General features: G+C 65.2%; 1 protein-coding gene across 5 annotated transcripts in view; it reads left to right on the forward strand.

The window, feature by feature from the left end:
* SAMD11 (sterile alpha motif domain containing 11) overlaps window positions 1-17,161 on the forward strand; it is a 19,686-nt gene continuing 2,525 nt past the window's right edge. Inside the window, exons 1-11 of one of the 5 annotated variants that reach the window (XM_070403809.1) lie at window positions 1-656; window positions 1,693-1,784; window positions 5,377-5,558; window positions 6,912-6,962; window positions 10,220-10,344; window positions 12,748-12,837; window positions 12,983-13,120; window positions 14,923-15,085; window positions 16,087-16,202; window positions 16,397-16,475; window positions 16,558-17,030. In XM_070403809.1, the coding sequence (XP_070259910.1) occupies window positions 143-656; window positions 1,693-1,784; window positions 5,377-5,558; window positions 6,912-6,962; window positions 10,220-10,344; window positions 12,748-12,837; window positions 12,983-13,120; window positions 14,923-15,085; window positions 16,087-16,202; window positions 16,397-16,475; window positions 16,558-17,030 (2,023 nt within the window). In that variant the 5' untranslated portion in view covers window positions 1-142. The remainder of the gene's footprint in view (window positions 657-1,692; window positions 1,785-5,376; window positions 5,559-6,911; window positions 6,963-10,219; window positions 10,345-12,747; window positions 12,838-12,982; window positions 13,121-14,922; window positions 15,086-16,086; window positions 16,203-16,396; window positions 16,476-16,557; window positions 17,031-17,161) is intronic. The other 4 variants (XM_070403813.1, XM_070403810.1, XM_070403811.1 and 1 more) reach the window with 4 other exon arrangements.

Here is a 17,161-nt window from a genome sequence, read left to right on the forward strand (position 1 = left end):
GCCGGGGCGCAGTAGCGGGCAGGGCAGGCGCACGCACGGCCAGGCGCCTCCCGGGTCCCCCTCCCGCCAACGAGACCCTACTCCAGTCCGGGAACAAGTTGCGCCGGCGGCGGGAGCCAGGCTGCAGGACCACTGGCCCGCCATGCCGGCGGTCAAAAAGGAGCTCGCGGGCCGCGAAGACCTGGCCCTGGCTCTGGCCAACTTCCACCCGACCCTGGCGGCTCTGCCGCTGCCGCCGCTCCCCGGCTACTTGGCGCCACTGCCCGCCGTGGCCGCCCTGCCCCCAGCCGCCTCGCTACCTGCCACGGCCGCCGGCTACGAGGGTCTGTTGGCTCCGCCGCTCCGCACCCCGCGCGCCTACCTGAGCCTGAACGAGGCCGCACACCTCCACCTGCCCCGGGACCCTCTGGCCCTCGAGCGCTTCTCGGCCACTGCGGCCGCGGCACCGGATTTCCAGCCGCTGCTGGACAACGGCGAGCCGTGCATCGAGGTGGAGTGCGGCGCCAACCGCGCTCTGCTCTACGTGCGCAAACTCTGCCAGGGCAGCAAGGGGCCGTCCATCCGCCACCGCGGCGAGTGGCTCACCCCCAACGAGTTCCAGTTCGTCAGCGGCCGCGAGACGGCCAAGGACTGGAAGCGCAGCATCCGCCACAAAGGTGCGCCCGCGGGGGGACACGGGCCGCCCCGGTGCCTGACCTCGGCTCCCCGAGGATCCGTGGGTCCGGACCCCGCTCATCCGCCATCTGGGGAAACTCCGTCACCGCCCAGAGAGGGCGCTGTGGCTCCGGGGCTGCCGCAGGGACACTCCTCCCCCGACCCCCACCCCTCGCTTTGCACAGTCTCCTCTGTGGACCCGGGCAGAGCGACCTCGGCCTCCACCGCTCGCCCGGCTCCCGCTGCGCACGAGCCCGCCGCTCCTGACGCTCCGGGGGTCTCGGCAGGATCGCCGGGCCTCGGGACGCAGGGAAGTTACGGGAACTCGGGAGAGCAGGCGGGAGGAGGGCTGGGCAGGATACTCGCCCTCACCGGACCCCGGGGACCCCGGAGCCACGGGTTCTGGCGGGAGTGGAGGGAACACGTGCGGCCGAGGAGTGGGTGCGAGCTGCTGGAGAGAAGGGCGAGGCGTAGGGTTGGAGCAGGCAGGTGGGGGCCGCGGGGCCGCGCGTCGGGTCGGGGGCGCGCGCGGAGCCGGAGCAGCGTCAAAGCTGGGAGCAGCCTGTTGGGCTCCCGCAGGACTCAGGCTCTTCGGGCGTGACGGGCGGGCGCCTAAGCCGGCAGCCAGAAGTGCGGTGAGCGGGGGTGGGGGAGTTGGAAAGTTAGGGACCCAGTAGCGTTCGACTTTGGGGTTCGCGAGTCCACAGTGGCCCCCCTCTTCCCGCTACGGGGTCAGGCGCAGCCCAGGTCCTGACTGTGCCCTCCTGGGGTCCCGCAGCCCGGCTCGGAGAGGGTGAAGCGGGAGGAGGGGCGCCCTCGGTCGGGGAGGGCGCTCGCCCGGGTCTTCAGTTTCTGAGCTCTGGAAATCCCCGCGGGACCCACGAGGATGGGGTGGGCGGCAGGGCTGGTGGTGGGTTTGGAAGCTGGACTGAGGTGGGTGTGCATATTCGTGCCGGGAAGGGGCCCCAGCCCTGCTGCTGACTGCACCCCGGAAGTGCTGCCCACGCCCTCACCGGCCCTGCCTGCCTCTCCTCACAGGGAAGAGTCTGAAGACGCTGATGTCCAAGGGGATTCTGCAGGTGCACCCGCCAATCTGCGACTGTCCGGGCTGTCGGATCTCCTCCCCGGTGGTGAGATGGGGAGGAAGTTGGGCTACGGGGTCCTTGTTTCTTTCCGGGGGAGCATGTGCTTATTTTGTAGGATCCAGAATCCTAACCTCAACTCTGCCAGTGTGCAGGAGGGAGCCCCCGGGGAAAGAGGGGCGACATTGCTTGGGGTGGGAATCCTGGGCACCTGGAGCCCCCACCCCTTTGGATCCTGCCTCTCCTGAAGCTTTTCTTTGGGAGTCTGGGAGCTGCTCCCAAGTCCTGAGGACACTCGGGCTGTGAAGCTTCCTCTCCGGAGAGTCTTCCAACTGGCTTGGAGATCTTGCCCTCAGCAGTCTGGGGGGTCACCATGTCACCTGGCCAGCTTGGAAGAGGAGTTGGTCCTTGGTGATGCTCGTTCTGGGGTGACAGTGTTGGCCAGCCGACGTGTGTCTGGCGTGGTTACAGGCTTGGATGTGAATGATGTGCCTCTTTGGGTGCCCACAGCTGGAGCCCCACAGAGCAAGACCTTGGGTGTGCAAGACTGCCTAGGGCAGCTCGGTGCTGTGTGGGCCTTCGGTAACCAGAACTGAGGCTGGTTGGAGGCCGGTGTGGGGCCCCCAGCCCAGTGTAGACATGGCCTAGGGGAGCTCGGTGCTGTGTGGGCCTTCGGTAACCAGAACTGAGGCTGGTTGGAGGCCGGTGTGGGCCCCCAGCCCAGTGTAGACATGGCCTAGGGGAGCCGCGCAAAAGGTGCTGTGCCTGCCCCAGCACATGTCCTCCAGGCAGCAGCGGGTGGAGGGCTGGTCTGGAAAGGAAATTGCATCTCAAGAAGGACCAGTTTTGAGCCCCTGGGGAGAGCCGGTTAGAGGCCTGGCTGCGTGGTGGGTGGCTGTGCTGCTCTGACTGGCACCACCCAGCAGCCCCTCTCGCAGGAAGGCCTGAGAGGGCCCAGGGTCCCTGGCCTTTACCTTCGGCACAGCTGTCGGTTGGGGGAGGGAGGAGATGTCCTGGGTTCTTCTTGGGCCCTGGCGGCAGGGAATCTGGAGAAGCCAGGAAGCCACAGACACGACTGTGAAGACAGACGCCAGGTCAGACGCACACGTGGGCAGGGGAGGGGGGCTCACTGCCTGTCCACCGCACACGTGGTCTGGCATGAGCTCATCACCCACGGGCACGCCCACACAACAGACAGGGGTGCACAGGCACCCCACCTCCTGCCATGGCCTCCGTACCTCCTGGGGCCAGAGACCAAGCTCGAGCTCCACTTCTGCACCCTCTCAAGCAGCTGGTGCAGAGGAGGGCTCCTCACCTCCTCGCCAGCCTGGAGCTTCTGTTCAGGTGGGAGGAGCCCTGCCTTCCCACAGGAGTGGGGGGCAGGTGGCCTGAGCCCAGGACCAGTTCCTTATGGCCGTGGCTTGGATGGTGGTTCGGACAGGGATGGGGACACAGTTTAGGGCTGCCTGCCTGTCCGGGGCTCCCAGGTCCTGCTTTGCATGAGCGATGGCTCAGATCTGGGCTTGCCCCTCCTGACCCTGGTCCCTCCCAGGCCTGGCACTGTACCCTGCCCTTACGGAGCCTCATGGGATTCCTGTCTTTCCAGCCCCCACTTTTGCACACAGACTGGCTTCCCCCACAGCCAGCTCCACAGGTGTACATACACCGCAGTCACAGATACTCAAGGGGCAGAATTTGGGTCTGTGGCGCAGGGATCATGCAGCCACACAAGCGGCCATACTTGATGCCCGAGGAGCCAGTATTTGGCTAGGGGAGGAGGCTCGGCACCCAGTTTTCAAGTCTGTGCTGCTAAGCGGGGATGAGTGGCTGAGGTTTCCACTGTGCATGGAAGGCATGCATGTCCCCTGTCCTTGGCCGGGGTCAGGGCTGCCCATCCTGTTTCTGTCTCTGAGCCCCCCTCCCATGGGAGCACCCACAGGAGCCACCCTAAGCCAGCAGAGCTGGTCTGGCCTCATGGCAAGCAGTCGTCCTAACCTGCCACTTCCCTCTCCTCTTCCCTGTCCTGCGGGTGAGAAGCAGAGGGCACGCCTTTCCTTTCCTGGGGTGGGTCTGATTCAGCAGGAAAGACGGTCCTGGTGCTTGGCCTGCAGCAGGCTAGAGAAGGGCAGAGCTGAGCGGGACCTCCCAGCAGAGTTGCACTCCCGATAGGCGGGGAACTGTTCCATACCCCCAAGCCCCCTGACGGGCACGTGCAGGTCTGGGGACCAGACAGTGGTCACCTGTGCAGCCTCGCTCATGCTCTGCTGTTGCTGGTGACGAGCTGGGCCGGGGTTAGGGTCAGAGAGGGGCCATGGAGCAAGCCCTGTCTTGCAGGCTATTCACAGACTGACCCCCCACCCCAACCCTGTGCCGGACCCTGGCTGCCCAGCCTGTCTCACTGAGTGCTGCAGAGGAGCCTGGAGGGTAGACTCCTGAGAGCAGGTGTGGAGGAGACCAGGGTGCCTGGGGGTGCGGGTGCCATGTGTCTGGAGGTGATGGTGGACTGAAGAGAACCTTTACTCTGAGGACGGGACTGATGGCTGCAGAGCTGGTCCAGGGAGGGGCCAGGTACCCCTGACACTTTGTTCCTCAAGCTCGGGTGTGGTGGGGATGCCTTGTCCCGGCAACAGAAGGAAGGAGGTCAAAGGAGGCCCCTGGGACTGAAAAGATGAGAGAGAATTAGATAATCCCAAGACCCCTGCCACCTCCCTGAGGCAGTAACCTGTTACTAAATAAGAAAAAGCTCCCCGCCCACCAGAAAACCATCGCTGCCTTTTCTTCTTCCCCTGGGGTGGTGGGACCTGAGCACACTGGACAGTGCCGTGTGTGTAGGGAGCTCGCCAGCGTGTGTGCACCAGCTCTAAGCGTGCATTAGTCTGTGTGAGTGCCCTGTGTGTCTGCATTCCGGCTCAGGCACCTCAGCTCTGTGCCATGAGCCCTACCTGGTCATGGTGGGCGCAGGGGTGGGGCTCAGGGGCCTTGTGGAAAACTGGATCTCCCGGGACTCCTGGGCTCACAGTGCTGGGCTGGCCAAGTGATCTGTGAACCCCAGGCCTGCGATTTGCAAGGGCTTCAGACCCCGTGGGACCTGGGCTCTGCATGGCTTGGGCTCCGTTGGGGGTTCATAGAGTCGAGTAGGGTTACCAGGCAGACACGCACGCACACATGGAGGGCACTGCATGTCAAAAGAGCCACAGGACGCAGAGGGGCTGTGGTGCAGACAGATGACCCCCCTGGGTTCGGAGGCACTGGGGAAGCCGGGTCTGCCTTCAGGTGGCATCTCACACTCAGGCTGATGGCCGGGATGGCTGGGCTGGAGTGTGCAGTCTGGACAAGGCAGTGCCCAGAGCAGCCTGGCCAGGGCCACCCCTGAGCCTCAGCCCTGGCCAGGGTGGAAGGGCGTCCATGGAAGGGCTCTGCCTGAGGCCTTGTCTCCCTGCTCTTGGCCTCTGGTCAGTTGTGGCCTTTGCCAACCCTGGGGCCCGTCCTGGAGGCTGGTGGCTCCCTTCTTGGCCAGGGCAGCGGGGAACAAGTGCTGCTGACTGTGAGGCTCTGTCACCTGGCCCTGCCTGGGGGTCGGGCCGTGGTGCAGCCACCAGAGGGCTGAGGGGCTAACCTTCCTCTGTTCCCTCCCCCACAGAACCGGGGGCGATTGGCAGACAAGAGGACAGTCGCTCTGCCTCCTGCTCGGGTCTTGAAGAAAGAACTGACCCCCAGCTTCATAGCCAGTGATGGCGACAGTGACGGGAGCGGGCCAGCCTGCGGGCAGCGGCCTGGCTTGAAGCAGGAGGACGACACACACATCCGGATCATGAAGAGAAGGTACTTTCCCAGGGCGAGGGCCTGGAGGGCATATGGGCTCAGGTGCCAGATGGGACTTCAAGGCAGGTCTGCAGGCAGCTGGAGGCAGGTCCAGACCTGGAGGGGAGTCCTTTGCCCTCGGGACTGGGCCCGGGTTTAGCTTGTTGTGCCTCAGCTCAAACATGCCAGTCCCTCCATCTCATGGGACCACAGTGAGAGAGAGCCCACCTTGCCCCACGTGGGGCAAAGGGCCAAGCCAGGACTGGATCACCATTGTTGGGGAGCGGGCACAACAATGGGCTGAGGAAGGAAGGGGGACTCTGCCCAAGGGCTCCGGGGGACAGGGAGACCCGGGCAGGGTTTGGGAAGGGGTGCCTGGTCCCACCACAGCCAGGCGAGGGGTGGGGAGTGGGTGGACGCTCCCTTGGGGCCGCCCCTATGTACTTGTGCTCATGTGCCTTGGCAGGTGGCGGCTCTGCTGGGTCCTCACTGTCCCATCCCAGGCTTGGGGCCACTCTTCCTGACTCCCCCCTCTCCCCTCAAGGGCAGAGGAACCTCCCTCTGGCCACTGACTTCTCTGTCCATCCATCCAGAATTTCTAGGCCTCTTCCCACCTAGTCTTCCAGCACTTTCCAATGTCTCCTACCCTAGTAACCCTTTCGGACCGCAGGACCCCACTGCCAAGCCCACACCCACACCTGGGAAGGTGAAGCACCACAGGCTTCCCCTGCCTCCTCAGCCCGTGGTCTTTCCAGGGGCACTGCTGTGGTGGAGGCCCCGGGCACAGGGCAGAGCCGGGCACAGGGCAGAGCCGGGCACGGGGCAGAGCCGGGCACGGGGCAGAGCTGGGCACGGGGCAGAGCTGTTTCCTTCCTGACCTCTGGTCCTGGCGTCCCCGCTGCCTCCGTAGTGCAGTGGTCACTTTTGGGAAGGCAGTTGGCAACAGCTGGGACCCCGAGGCCTATACGTGGGCTGACACCCAGCCATTGGCACTGGTGGCAGTTGCGGGCTCATTCCTGGCTTGGTTCCAGCCCAGCTGGGGTAGCTCTGGCCACTAGGAGTTTGGGTTTGGTCACATGAGTGACATGCAGAAGGAGCTGCACACCGCCCCCCCCCCCCCCCCCCCCCCCCCCCCGGCCCAGCACAACGTTCAGGTCCTCGCGGTCACAGCAGAGACGGTGCCTCCGCTCTGTGCTTCCCGCCTCCTGGTGGCAGCCCTTGCAGTTGAACTGGTTCCGGGTGGCGTTGGAGACAGGCCTGAGCCAGCGCAGTTCCTCAGGGGGTGCTGGGGGCAGATGAGGGACACGCCGCACGCCCGTCTGCTGTCCAGCTGCCATCCTAGAGGCCGTGCTGACTCGCCTTCTTTCCTCCCAGGACCCACACCCACTGGGATGTGAACATCTCCTTCCGAGAGACGTCCTGCAGGTGAGGTCGGGGCCTGGGTCAGGCTTTCTCCCACACAGTGTGTCTGCTTCTAGATCTCTCCGGCGGCCTCCTTCCTCCCCTCCTTCATCTGTCTGTCTGTCGACTTGTCCCTGGGCCTTGGCAGCACAACCCTGGAGCCAGAGTCCCCCTCCCACATGGGACTGGCCATTTGAGCCCATTTGCCCAAAGATGAGGCCATAGCCGCCCCCTCCCACCCTCCCAAAGACCCACCAGGAGGTGAGATCGGTGATGTGTGAGTGGGATCTTGAAGGCAGCGTAGGAGTTCCCTAGGGAAAGGGGATGTCTGCAAAGACATGGAGAAATGAGGGGAGGGGATGCGGGAGGGGAGGAGGTCCCCAGTCAGCAAGTCTAGCTCGATCAGATGTTAAAGAGCCTTGGATGCTAGGCCTCTTGGGCGTTGTCCTCCAGGCAGTGGGGAGCCACCGAAAGTTCTTGAGCTGGAAGAGTGACCAGGTGTATGTTTCGAAAGGTCCTCTTGAGGCCCTGCCCAGCAGGTGGGGGGTTTGCTGAGTCCACAGTGATTCAGGCTGTGGAGACAGGAGGGAGGGAGATAATAGTGAGGGGACCTGAGAGGAGGTTGGGGGCATTAGGGGACCCAAGTTTCTGGCTCCAGGGGGGCAAGGGGAGGTCAGTCTGTGGGTGGAGCCCAGGCCGTACTTTCTGGTCAGTGGGGTCAAGTCTTCTCCTCCTTATGGGGCGGCCGCAGGAAGGGCAGCGGGCAGTGAGCATCAGGTCTGGCCGAGCTGCCTGGGCAGGGCCCCCAGGTGGAGCTGGTCCTGCCCACTCCCAGCCTGGCTCCGAGGTCTAGATCTGGAGCCAAATTACAATGAAAACATCTTCAAACTTATTTCTACCTCATTTTGAAGTTGCCCGCTGAGCTGGTCCTTTTTATAAACCATCGTGAACAGTGATGACATCTTATGAGGCTTGTACTTGGGAAGCTACAGGGTAAATTTACTCGCAAAGCTGGTAGGAACCCAGGAGCTGCTGCTCCTCTCCAGGGCGACTCTCCCTGCAGGCCCCCCAACCTCGCCCCCACCTACCCGGCCTTGGAAAGTGGGAGAGGGTCCCCCCTGCTCAGACAGGCGGTAGAAGCAGCTAGGCTCATTTCCTGCCTTTTACCAGAGGAGAGGTGGGGGGTGGGGGCTAAGGGGACTTTCAGCCCCCCCATGCAGCACCCAGCCCAGCTGCCTCACACTGCCTACCCTCTGTCTTTGTTGCTGTCGCTCCTTTTGGCCTTGTCCCTCTGTCCTTCTGTCTCTCGTCTCCTGTCTGTCTGTCAGACTCTGTCCATCTGTCCAGTCATGCCTGTTTGTCTGCCATCATCACCACTCTGTCCTTCTCCATCTGTCTGTTCATCTGACTCCATCATCCATCTTCATCTGCCTGTCCATCGTCTGTCTGTCCATCCCGTCCTTCTATCCATCTGACCCTGAAGTGGATGGGTCTGAGCACTGGGCAGCAGGCAGATGTGGTCCCTGCCCTGTCAGAACCCCTGAACTGGCCAGGAGGTGGGAAAGGACTGGGCAGTGTGATGGTCGCTGAGGGAACCTTTAAGGCCCCTCTTCCTTCTCCCAGCGCACCCTCCTCCACACAGCCCCCCCAGGGAGCCTCAGAGCCCCCTACAAATAGCAGGTGAGAGGGTGTTTTCATGGCTCAGGAATCTCATGCTGGAGGCCCCGGGGAGGACTCACCTATGGTCAGTCAGTGTGTGCAGAGTTTCTTTGTCGTGTGGTTTGTTCAGTGAGTGACCAGAACAGATTCCCAGGGCAGGAACAGCCTGTCTTGGGGTGAACTCCCAAGGCAAAGAGCGGGGTGTCCTGGTTCCCACTGGGCATCACCCCCAAGGAGCTGCCCCACCCTCGAGTGCCCGACTGACCTGTGCATGAAAGAGCTGATGGCTGCAGTGGGGGCCTGTTCTCACATGTCAGTCACCTTCTGCAGGAGCCCTGGGGACCTGAGGGCAGCATTGGCCCCGCCTCTAGGCCCCACCCGACCCTGGTGCTGAGACAGCAGCTCATCTCCTACCCCCTCGAGTTGATGAGGATGCGTGAGGGGCGGATTCGTTTCTAATTAGTCCCCTAAAGTACCTGCTCCCACCCCACCTGCCCTCCTGTCTGCAGGGGAGGCCACCTTCTCTCCTGAGGGTGGGGTGGGAGGGAGCCCAGCCCTGGCGTCTTTGGTGCTGAAACTGATCTGCTTAGGGGACAGCCCTGGATAAGCCGCCCAGCCACCCAGGCCAGGGCGCAGGCTATTTAATGAGGCTTAGGGTCGGTTCCAGGTCACTCCATGGAGGTCCCCCTGCAGTGGCCCAGCCAGGAGGCTGCTCTGTTACAGGTGGGCCAGGGAGCAAGGGTGCTGGGGGGGCGGGGAGGGGGCAGTCCCTCCTGCTTCTCCTCTGTCCTGCCCGACTGTGTCTGCAAGGTGGCATTGCTAATGGAGTGGGGCGCCATCTCTACAAGTCGCACTGGGGTTCCTTCACTCCCTCTTCTCTCTGGGGTTCTGTAACGTAGGATTGAGAAACAGAAGTGAGAGAACAAAAGTTACCTACATGCTTACCCTAAGCCCCCCCCCCCCCCCCCAAGGCCTGGCTGAGGTCCTGCTGGGAGCCTTGAGGTGAGCAGGCTCTCACCGTGCCTGTGTCCATGTCCGCAGGTCCGCAGGGCTGTGGCCCCCATGAGTGCATGTGCCTGTGTGTCATGGATGTTCGTCTCCATTCAGGAGCTGGTCTTTGGTCTGACCCTTGGTTTCCTTAGTTGAAGAAATCGGGGGTCCATGGCTGGTTGCAAGTTTTAGTTGAAATAGTGTGGGCAGCGTTCTCCCCGAAGCAGCCAAGGCTGCACACACGTGACAGTGTGTGCCCAGGCTCCCCGGGGGGCAGGCATACTGCCTGGTGGGTGCCTGGCTGCCTTCCCAGCAGGGGGCATGGACACAGTCCTGGTCACTGGAGAGAGCATGGCAAGGCTGTGCCAGCCCAGCTCTGCACAGACCCTCCCGGAGCTGCTGCGGGGTCTGTGTGCAGTTCCCTGCCCAGCAGACACTTGGCAGGTGCTAGCTGTCTGAGGTTGGTCCTGCTACAGGGATGCTCACACACGTGGGGTCACAGGCCACCCCCGGTGTGCAGAAGGCATGGCCGCACTCAGATGCTGTCCCCTGGTGCCGTACACGCCCACACTCAAGCTTGGTCTGGCACCCTGCCTCATGGGTCCCACCTTCCCCATCTTGCCTTGCTGCAGCCAGGAGAGCGACCTTCCCACCCTCCTATCCAGCCTGCATCGCGGCAGCCACCTCGTTATGCCTGAGCATCAGAGCCGCTGTGACTTCCAGAGAAGCAGCGTGGAGATAGGCCTGGGTGGTCCAGGTGAGGAGGCTGGGAGTCCAGGGGCCGGGAGGGGGCTGCAGGGCCACAGCAGCTTAGCCTGAGGACAGCCCTTGCCGCTACCCTCCCAGTGTCTGCTTAGTGGCCTGGATGCCGCCACCCCCAGCAGCCTTGGCAGGCAGCCAGGGAGGCCAGCGGAGGAGGAGGGAGGTGGAGGAGGAGGGAGGTGGCGAGGCTGGCTGTCCCCTGGGGCTGCATGTGATGGTAATTGTGTTAATCCCGGCCAGCAGGGCCGTGGGGGCGGGGCGGGGGGGGGCACGGAGGCCGTGGCTCCATGGTGGCTGCTGCTGCGGTGGGCTTGGAGTAGCGAGGCCTCTGTCTGCCCCTGCTCACAGGGGCAGACAGAAGCAAGGACGGTCAGGGATGTGCGGGCCTCACAGGCTCAGAAAGGCACACCTGCACATGACATGCACTGAGCACCCTCCAGCCCCACAGCTCACGGGGTCCCAGGAGGGAAGGGTCCCTCACTGAGAGCAGGGAGACTGGGATCACCTCGGAGGGGTGGCTCTGGAGGGAGGGGCTGCAGAGGGTGGGGCAGAGTGAGCTGCAGCTGACGAGGGCGGGGCTGTGGGCCGGGCAAGGAGCTGGCAGGGTCCCTGGCTGTCCTAGGAGCCCTGGGCAGGGAATTTTCCAGCAGTGGCTGCAGTTCTCAGGGAGGCTGGGCAGGGGGTGCCAGCATCCTGGGCCCCTGAGCGTCCCCTTAGGGCCCTCCCCCGGGCTCCCCCACATGCCTGTGCCTGGGAAGGCCCTGGGGTGGGGGCTGCTTCTGGAGCCGTGCTGGAGGCTGCTGAGCAGGCGGCTGATAAAATCTAATTGCCCCATCGATTGGCAGAGCCTCCGGAGCCCCGTGATGATTGAGATATTCTGAGCCAGCGGGCCTTCCCTGGACAGCAGGGCGCCTGCACCACACGTGTGCCCAGCCCCAGCCAGGCGGTGCTGGGGGCCCTGCGTGCCTGGGTCAGGGTGTCCTCACTCCCACTTTGTGCTGAGGTCACCCTTGCTCTGCAGGAAGTGCCACCTGTGCACTGGGCCCAGGTTGCACCACAGTCTCGACCTCTCCTCGGGGCTGTAGTACCCTTTGCCTCCCTGTGTTCCTGTGGCCCTGCCGTGGGGTCACCTGCCTGTCTTCACCTGCTCTTCCCCAGAAGCCACCTGCTAATCCTGTCCCCACAGCCCCAGCCCCTCCCTGGCACCTGAGTGGGAAGGTCAGGAGGACTTGTGGGGGGGAGGGTGCTGGTGGGTGGGGGCGGCACCTTGTGGTTGGCTGCCTGCTTCTGGATCCAGGCTGTGTCCCTGCGTAAACGTGGCCCTTATCTCGGACTAGTCACCTGACCCCCTGGCAGGACCTTATGCAGCCACCACACGGGGGACCCCTTCCCCCCACAGAAAGGGGTGGGGGTAGGGGGCTCCACTGTGGACAGTGGGAAGCAGGTCACAGGGAGGTGAGAGCCCTGGGTTATGTACGGGTCGGGGTGTGGACCCAGCCCTGGCATAGTCAGACATGCATCCCTCCTGCCTGGGACCCTGAGGCCAGCGGGCTGTCCACTGGACTTCTCTAGGGGCCTCATGCTGGCTGTGCCCCCATCCTGCCAGGCCCCTGAGATAGGGACGGGCAGGGCCTGGGTTGAGCCACGGGACGGGCCAGTGGCAGCAAGGTGGCCAAGATCAATAAGTTATTAGCACCATTCTGTCAGCTGTAAAGTGGAGATTGATCGCGCCGCACTTCCCGGGCTGATAAAAATGACAGATTAAGGGAATAAGGAAGAGGAATTAGGCTCTGGAGCTGATGGCAGTGCCCCTTTGCCGAAGTGTCCTGGTGGCCCTGGGTCACAGAGGGCAGCTCCTGCACCCCACCCCCCCAGGCCTCCCTGAGCGGGAAGAGTGTGGGGCAGTCCTCACCCCTGTCCTGGGAGTGGCATCGGGAGCCTCTTCTCCCTCCGGCAGGGTGCGGAGCAGACCTGCATTGCACTGGACAACCCTCTGGCTGGGTGGGGGCAGCAGGATGCCTGTGGGGTCCTGAGTTGCCCTGAGGCTGTTACCAGAAATCTGCCGTCACATCTACACACGCGCACACACACACACACACACACACACACCAACCCAGAGCCCAGGGCCAGCACCGTCCTCTTGCGGGAGGCCCGGGACTTGGCTAGGCAGGGCCTTCATGTGGCCAGGACCCACGGACACCCTGAGCAGTGATGGGTGTGGTTCTGAGCTGACCTGGGGCTGGGCAGGGACGGAGGCTGGAGTTAGCAAGCTGGGTTGTCCTCTCCCTCCCTGCTCCTCCCAGTCTCCATCCCTCCAAACCCTCAGCCCGGCCCAGTGAGCCCAAGACCACCGGGCTGAGGGCCAGACACATGGTGGGGCTCACTCTACCTCCCCCAGGTGACCTGTTGGGCAAGAGGCTAGGCCGCTCCCCCCACGTCAGCACTGACTGCCCTTTGGAGAAGAAGGCTCGAAGCAAGTCCCCCCAAGGTGGGAGCCGATGTGGGGGTGGAGGGGCAGGTGACAGGACCGGGAAGGTATAACAGACCCGAGACCCTCTGCAGGGTGGGGTCAGCCCAAGCTCTCCACCTGGGCGGTACCTGAAGGAGACCCCTCCCTGTATGCTCCCCACAAGCAGAGACTCTGTTGCTGTCAGAGCTGGGGCCCAGCATGGCCCCTGAGGATCACTACCGCCGGCTCATGTCCGCACTGAGTGAGGCCAGCACCTTTGAGGACCCGCAGCGTCTCTACCACCTGGGCCTCCCCAGCCATGGTATGTGCCCCTTACCAAGTGTCCACCTACCTGTGCTGGGCTCTCCCTGCCCCTGGAGGCTGATACTCGCCCTAAAAAGAAACCCTGGGGTCTTTGCCGACAACAAGGCTGTGCTGGGTGCAGGGCCAGGCCCTGGACCCCGGGCCCCATAAGCAAGCTCCCTGAAGGTGGGCAGAGGCATGACTCTCCTCCCTGTGCCCGAAGGACCCCACCAACAGGTCCCCTGCGGCCCCACCCCCAACCCTACCCCCACCTACATGCCCCCTGCGGCCCCACCCCACTCTCTCTCACCCGCCGCCCCCCCCCCCCCCCCCATGCAGACACTGTCATTTCACCCTGTGAGCCGGAGTGGGCGTGGGGGCCGATGCCCTGCCATCCATGCAGGCAGCCCTGTCCCTGTCTGAGCTGCAGGCCTCCCCTCCAGCTGGAGGGTGCCACAGGGTCAGGGCCTCCTCCAGGGAGCGCTAGGCCGGCCTGGGGGAGGCCCCAGACGGGGAGCAGCAGCCTTAGGAGCGTCCCTGGTGGATCCAGGAGGACCTCACTGGTCCTCAAAAGCCCGGCTGGAGGCGCCGCCCCCCCTCCACGCTCCCCCCCCCCCCCCCCCCCCGTGCATGGCCCTGGCCATCTGCCCTTCCCCGCCCTCACGGACGCTTGGGAGTCCCACCCACCGTCGCGAGATCACACCCCAGCACCCTGCCCAGCTGCACCCTGCCCCCAGCCCCCAGTCTGGGGGCGCGGCTGTGGTGGCTGGAAGGTGGGGGGGGGTGCTGGGAGAGGGGCCAGGACTTCCTCTCCGCACACAGGCGCTCTCCCCGAGGGCAGTGAGGCACGGAGAGCCTGAATTATTCACCAAATGTTAATAATTTAAAAATCTTCCTTTTTAATTGCTTTCCCTGCCCTGCCTGGGGCCGGCTCGGCTGGCCTGCGCGGGGGAGGGGGCGCCGGCCGCCGGGGAGCAGCGCCGCGAGCTGGGCTGTCAATCACGGCCCCGCGCCGCCGCCCCCGCTGCGGAGCCGACTGTAAATAACCCGCCGCCGGCGCGCGGGGGCGCGGGGGCCCCGCTGGGATCGATGCAGGCGGCCGCGCCGGCTGGGCTCTGCGGGCTGGCACCCGGCCCGGGCAGGGCCCACCTCCGCTTTTCGGGTAATTAATTTATAAACAGGCGGCGGCGGCGGCGGGAGCCTGCACACACGGGGGGCTGCGGGGGGGCGGGGGGCTCGGAGGCCCGGCCGAGCAGGCTGGAGGGGTGCGGATGGGCAGCCGAGTGCATCAGGCGCAGGGTGGGGTGTGCGCAGCGTGTACCTAGGAGGGGCCGCCTGCGCAGCCTCAGCCTTGCGTTGGAGACCACACTGCCCTCCGAGAGCCAGCCCGCGCCCCCCGCCTCGGGCAGTGCACCCCCCTCCCCTCAAGGCTCCTGCAGCCTGGGTCTCCATGCTCTCGGAACTGTCCGTATCAACAGCACCCTGCACCCCACCCTCCATGCCTGCTGGGTTTTCGCCTCCCTCCTCCCATCCCTCCTCCTGCAGTTTGGTTACTAACATCCCCATGTCACTTCCAAATGCTTTCCTGGCCCCCCTCCCAGGACAGGTGGGTGCCTCCCACTCCCACCCCAGCATCCTCCAGGGTTAGGCTGTTGCGCTGTAATGAGCTGTCTCCCTTGCCCTACGGCCTTTGTGGGTCAGTGAGGACGGGCTCTCACTGGTTCTGGTCTTGGTGTCCTTGGCCAGTGCCCTGTGCTGGCCGGGGCAGGAGGGTGAGAGCCCAGGGCCCTCTGGGTCACTGCTGTTGTCGCCCCTCCCCAGACCTCCTGAGGGTCCGGCAGGAGGTGGCAGCAACAGCAGCTGTGAGGAGCCCCAGTAGCCTGGAAGTCCACCTGCCCACGTCCACAGGTCCACGTCGGAAGCAGGGCCTGGCTCAGCACCGAGAGGGCAGCGCTCCAGCCGGCACCCCATCCTTCTCAGAGAGGTACTGGGTGTCTGCATCTCAGAGGCCCCCATATTCACTGTGCTTGTTGCTGGGGTGGAGACTTATCGCCTGGTTTCTGCACCTTCGTACCCTGTCAGCCACCTTGGCTCTCTCATCCCAGCAACTTGGCCTGTGGGGACTGAGTGTGCCAGGCACTGGGCTAGCCCTGGGTTCGTGGCTCATCGTGCAGAAGGGACCGGATGCCCTCCTGAGCTGGGCAGAGGCCCGAAGGGAAATATTCCTGGGGTAGAAGGCCTGGGGGTGACCGCCCCTCTGGTGGGAGTACTGAGGGCGCCTCCCTTTCCGTTGAGCAACTATGGGACCTGCTGAATCCAGGTGCCCCTGAGACAGCTGAGGGCCTGGCTCCCCCAACAGGTAGGTGAGGGCGCCAGGACTCCATGGGGGAGGCCGTGGAGAGGGTGGTGGAGACGGGGCAGAAGGCAGAACCCGGCAGTCGGAGGCCACCGCCTCCAGCAGCACCGATTCAGGCTCGAGCCTTTGGCGACACCGATTCTCGTCGCGGCCCGGAGACCCCAGGAAGGGAGGAGGGGAATGGTGGACCTGAAGAGGGGCGAGCGAGCGACGGGGCGGGAAGAGCTGCAGCGACCTCTGCCTCTGCTGCCCGCTCCCCGCGACCCCCGCCCCGAGCGCCGTCTGCAGCCGCCTCCCGAATCGCGGCTAATTGTGCTCCGCCCCCGGCCGCGCAGGGTCCGAGGACGGGGAGGCCAGGGCCCGGCGCGCCCGCGGTAATTGCCGCTGCAGTCGCCGCCGCCGCCGGGTCAGCCTCCGCGCCGCCGCTGAGATTAATTGGCGCCGCCGGCGGGGGCCGGGCGGGGGCGGCGCGCGACCCGAGGCCGAAAGGATTGGTGCTCCGACCGCCAGCGGGGCCGCAATTAGCAGCGCGCCCGGCGGCGGCGGCGGGGCGGCGGGGCGGCGGGGCGGGGGCGGGCCGTTCCGGGAATGGAAGGGGCGCACGGCCTTCACCGCCCTGCCGTCCACAGGGAGCTGTCCCAGCCGGCCCCCCTGCTGTCGCCCCAGAATGCTCCGCACATCGCTCTGGGCCCCCACCTCAGGCCTCCCTTTTTGGGGGTGCCCTCGGCTCTGTGCCAGACCCCAGGTGAGGAGTAGGCGGGGGTTCGAGGCTTGTGTCCTGGGGGACCCGTGCGTTCGGGGCCACCCGGGTTTGCCTGTGCCCCACCAGCGTCCGCGAGTGTTCCTCTAGGACCCAACCCAGCCAGGGGCAGACGGGGGCGGGGGCAGGCGGTTGTGGGGCACTGGACCACTCGCTTCGTGGACTGTCCCCTTCCCCAGGCTTCGGTTTCCTGCCCCCGGCCCAGGCGGAGCTGCTCGCCCGGCAGCAGGAGCTCCTGCGGAAGCAGAACCTGGCGCGGTAGGTGGCGGGGCTGGCAGGGCAGAAGGCGGCTCCGTCTCGCTGGATCCTGACCCCGGCCCCCCGCACCCCCCCGCCCCAGGTTGGAGATGTCGGCCGAGCTGCTGCGGCAGAAGGAGCTGGAGGGTGCGCACCGTCCGCAGCTGCTGGCGCCAGAAGCTGCGCTGCCCCAGCCGGACGGCGCGGAGGCCCTGCTGGTGCTGAGACCCAGCTCCGCGCCCAGGCTGGCGCTGCCCCCACAGGGACCCCCCGGCTCCCCCACCCCGCCGCGGGAGCCCACCCGCCGAACCCCTCGGAAGGGGAGCGTCAGCCCGGCCTCAGCTCGGCCCAGTGAGCCCAAGACCACCGGGGCTGAGCTCTGGGTACAGGATGGCTCTGAGGATGAGCCCCCCAAGGACTCAGACGGAGAGGACCCCGAGATGCTGGCTGTTGGGGGCCGGGGCCTCTCCCCAGGTGGAGGGGCCGGCTCTGAGCGGAAGGGACTTCTCTCAGGGTCCCTGCTGCCCCCCTCTCTGCCCTTGAGCGTGCCCTGCGTCAGCCCCTACTTCCACACAGGTGGGCACTCGCTGCTCTAGACCCCTCAGCAGAGGGGGGGGGGGGGGGACGACCCATCCCCCCACGTCTCCTTAGGAAGTCCAAGGGGAGAAAGGGCCTTTTAGTCATGGACCTGGACAAGGGCAGAGGCC

Source organism: Myotis yumanensis, unplaced genomic scaffold (genome assembly GCF_028538775.1).
Source record: "Myotis yumanensis isolate MYYU_CA2020_CCGP unplaced genomic scaffold, mMyoYum1.0.hap1 SCAF_2, whole genome shotgun sequence".
In the NCBI taxonomy this organism is placed as follows: Eukaryota; Metazoa; Chordata; class Mammalia; order Chiroptera; family Vespertilionidae; genus Myotis; species Myotis yumanensis.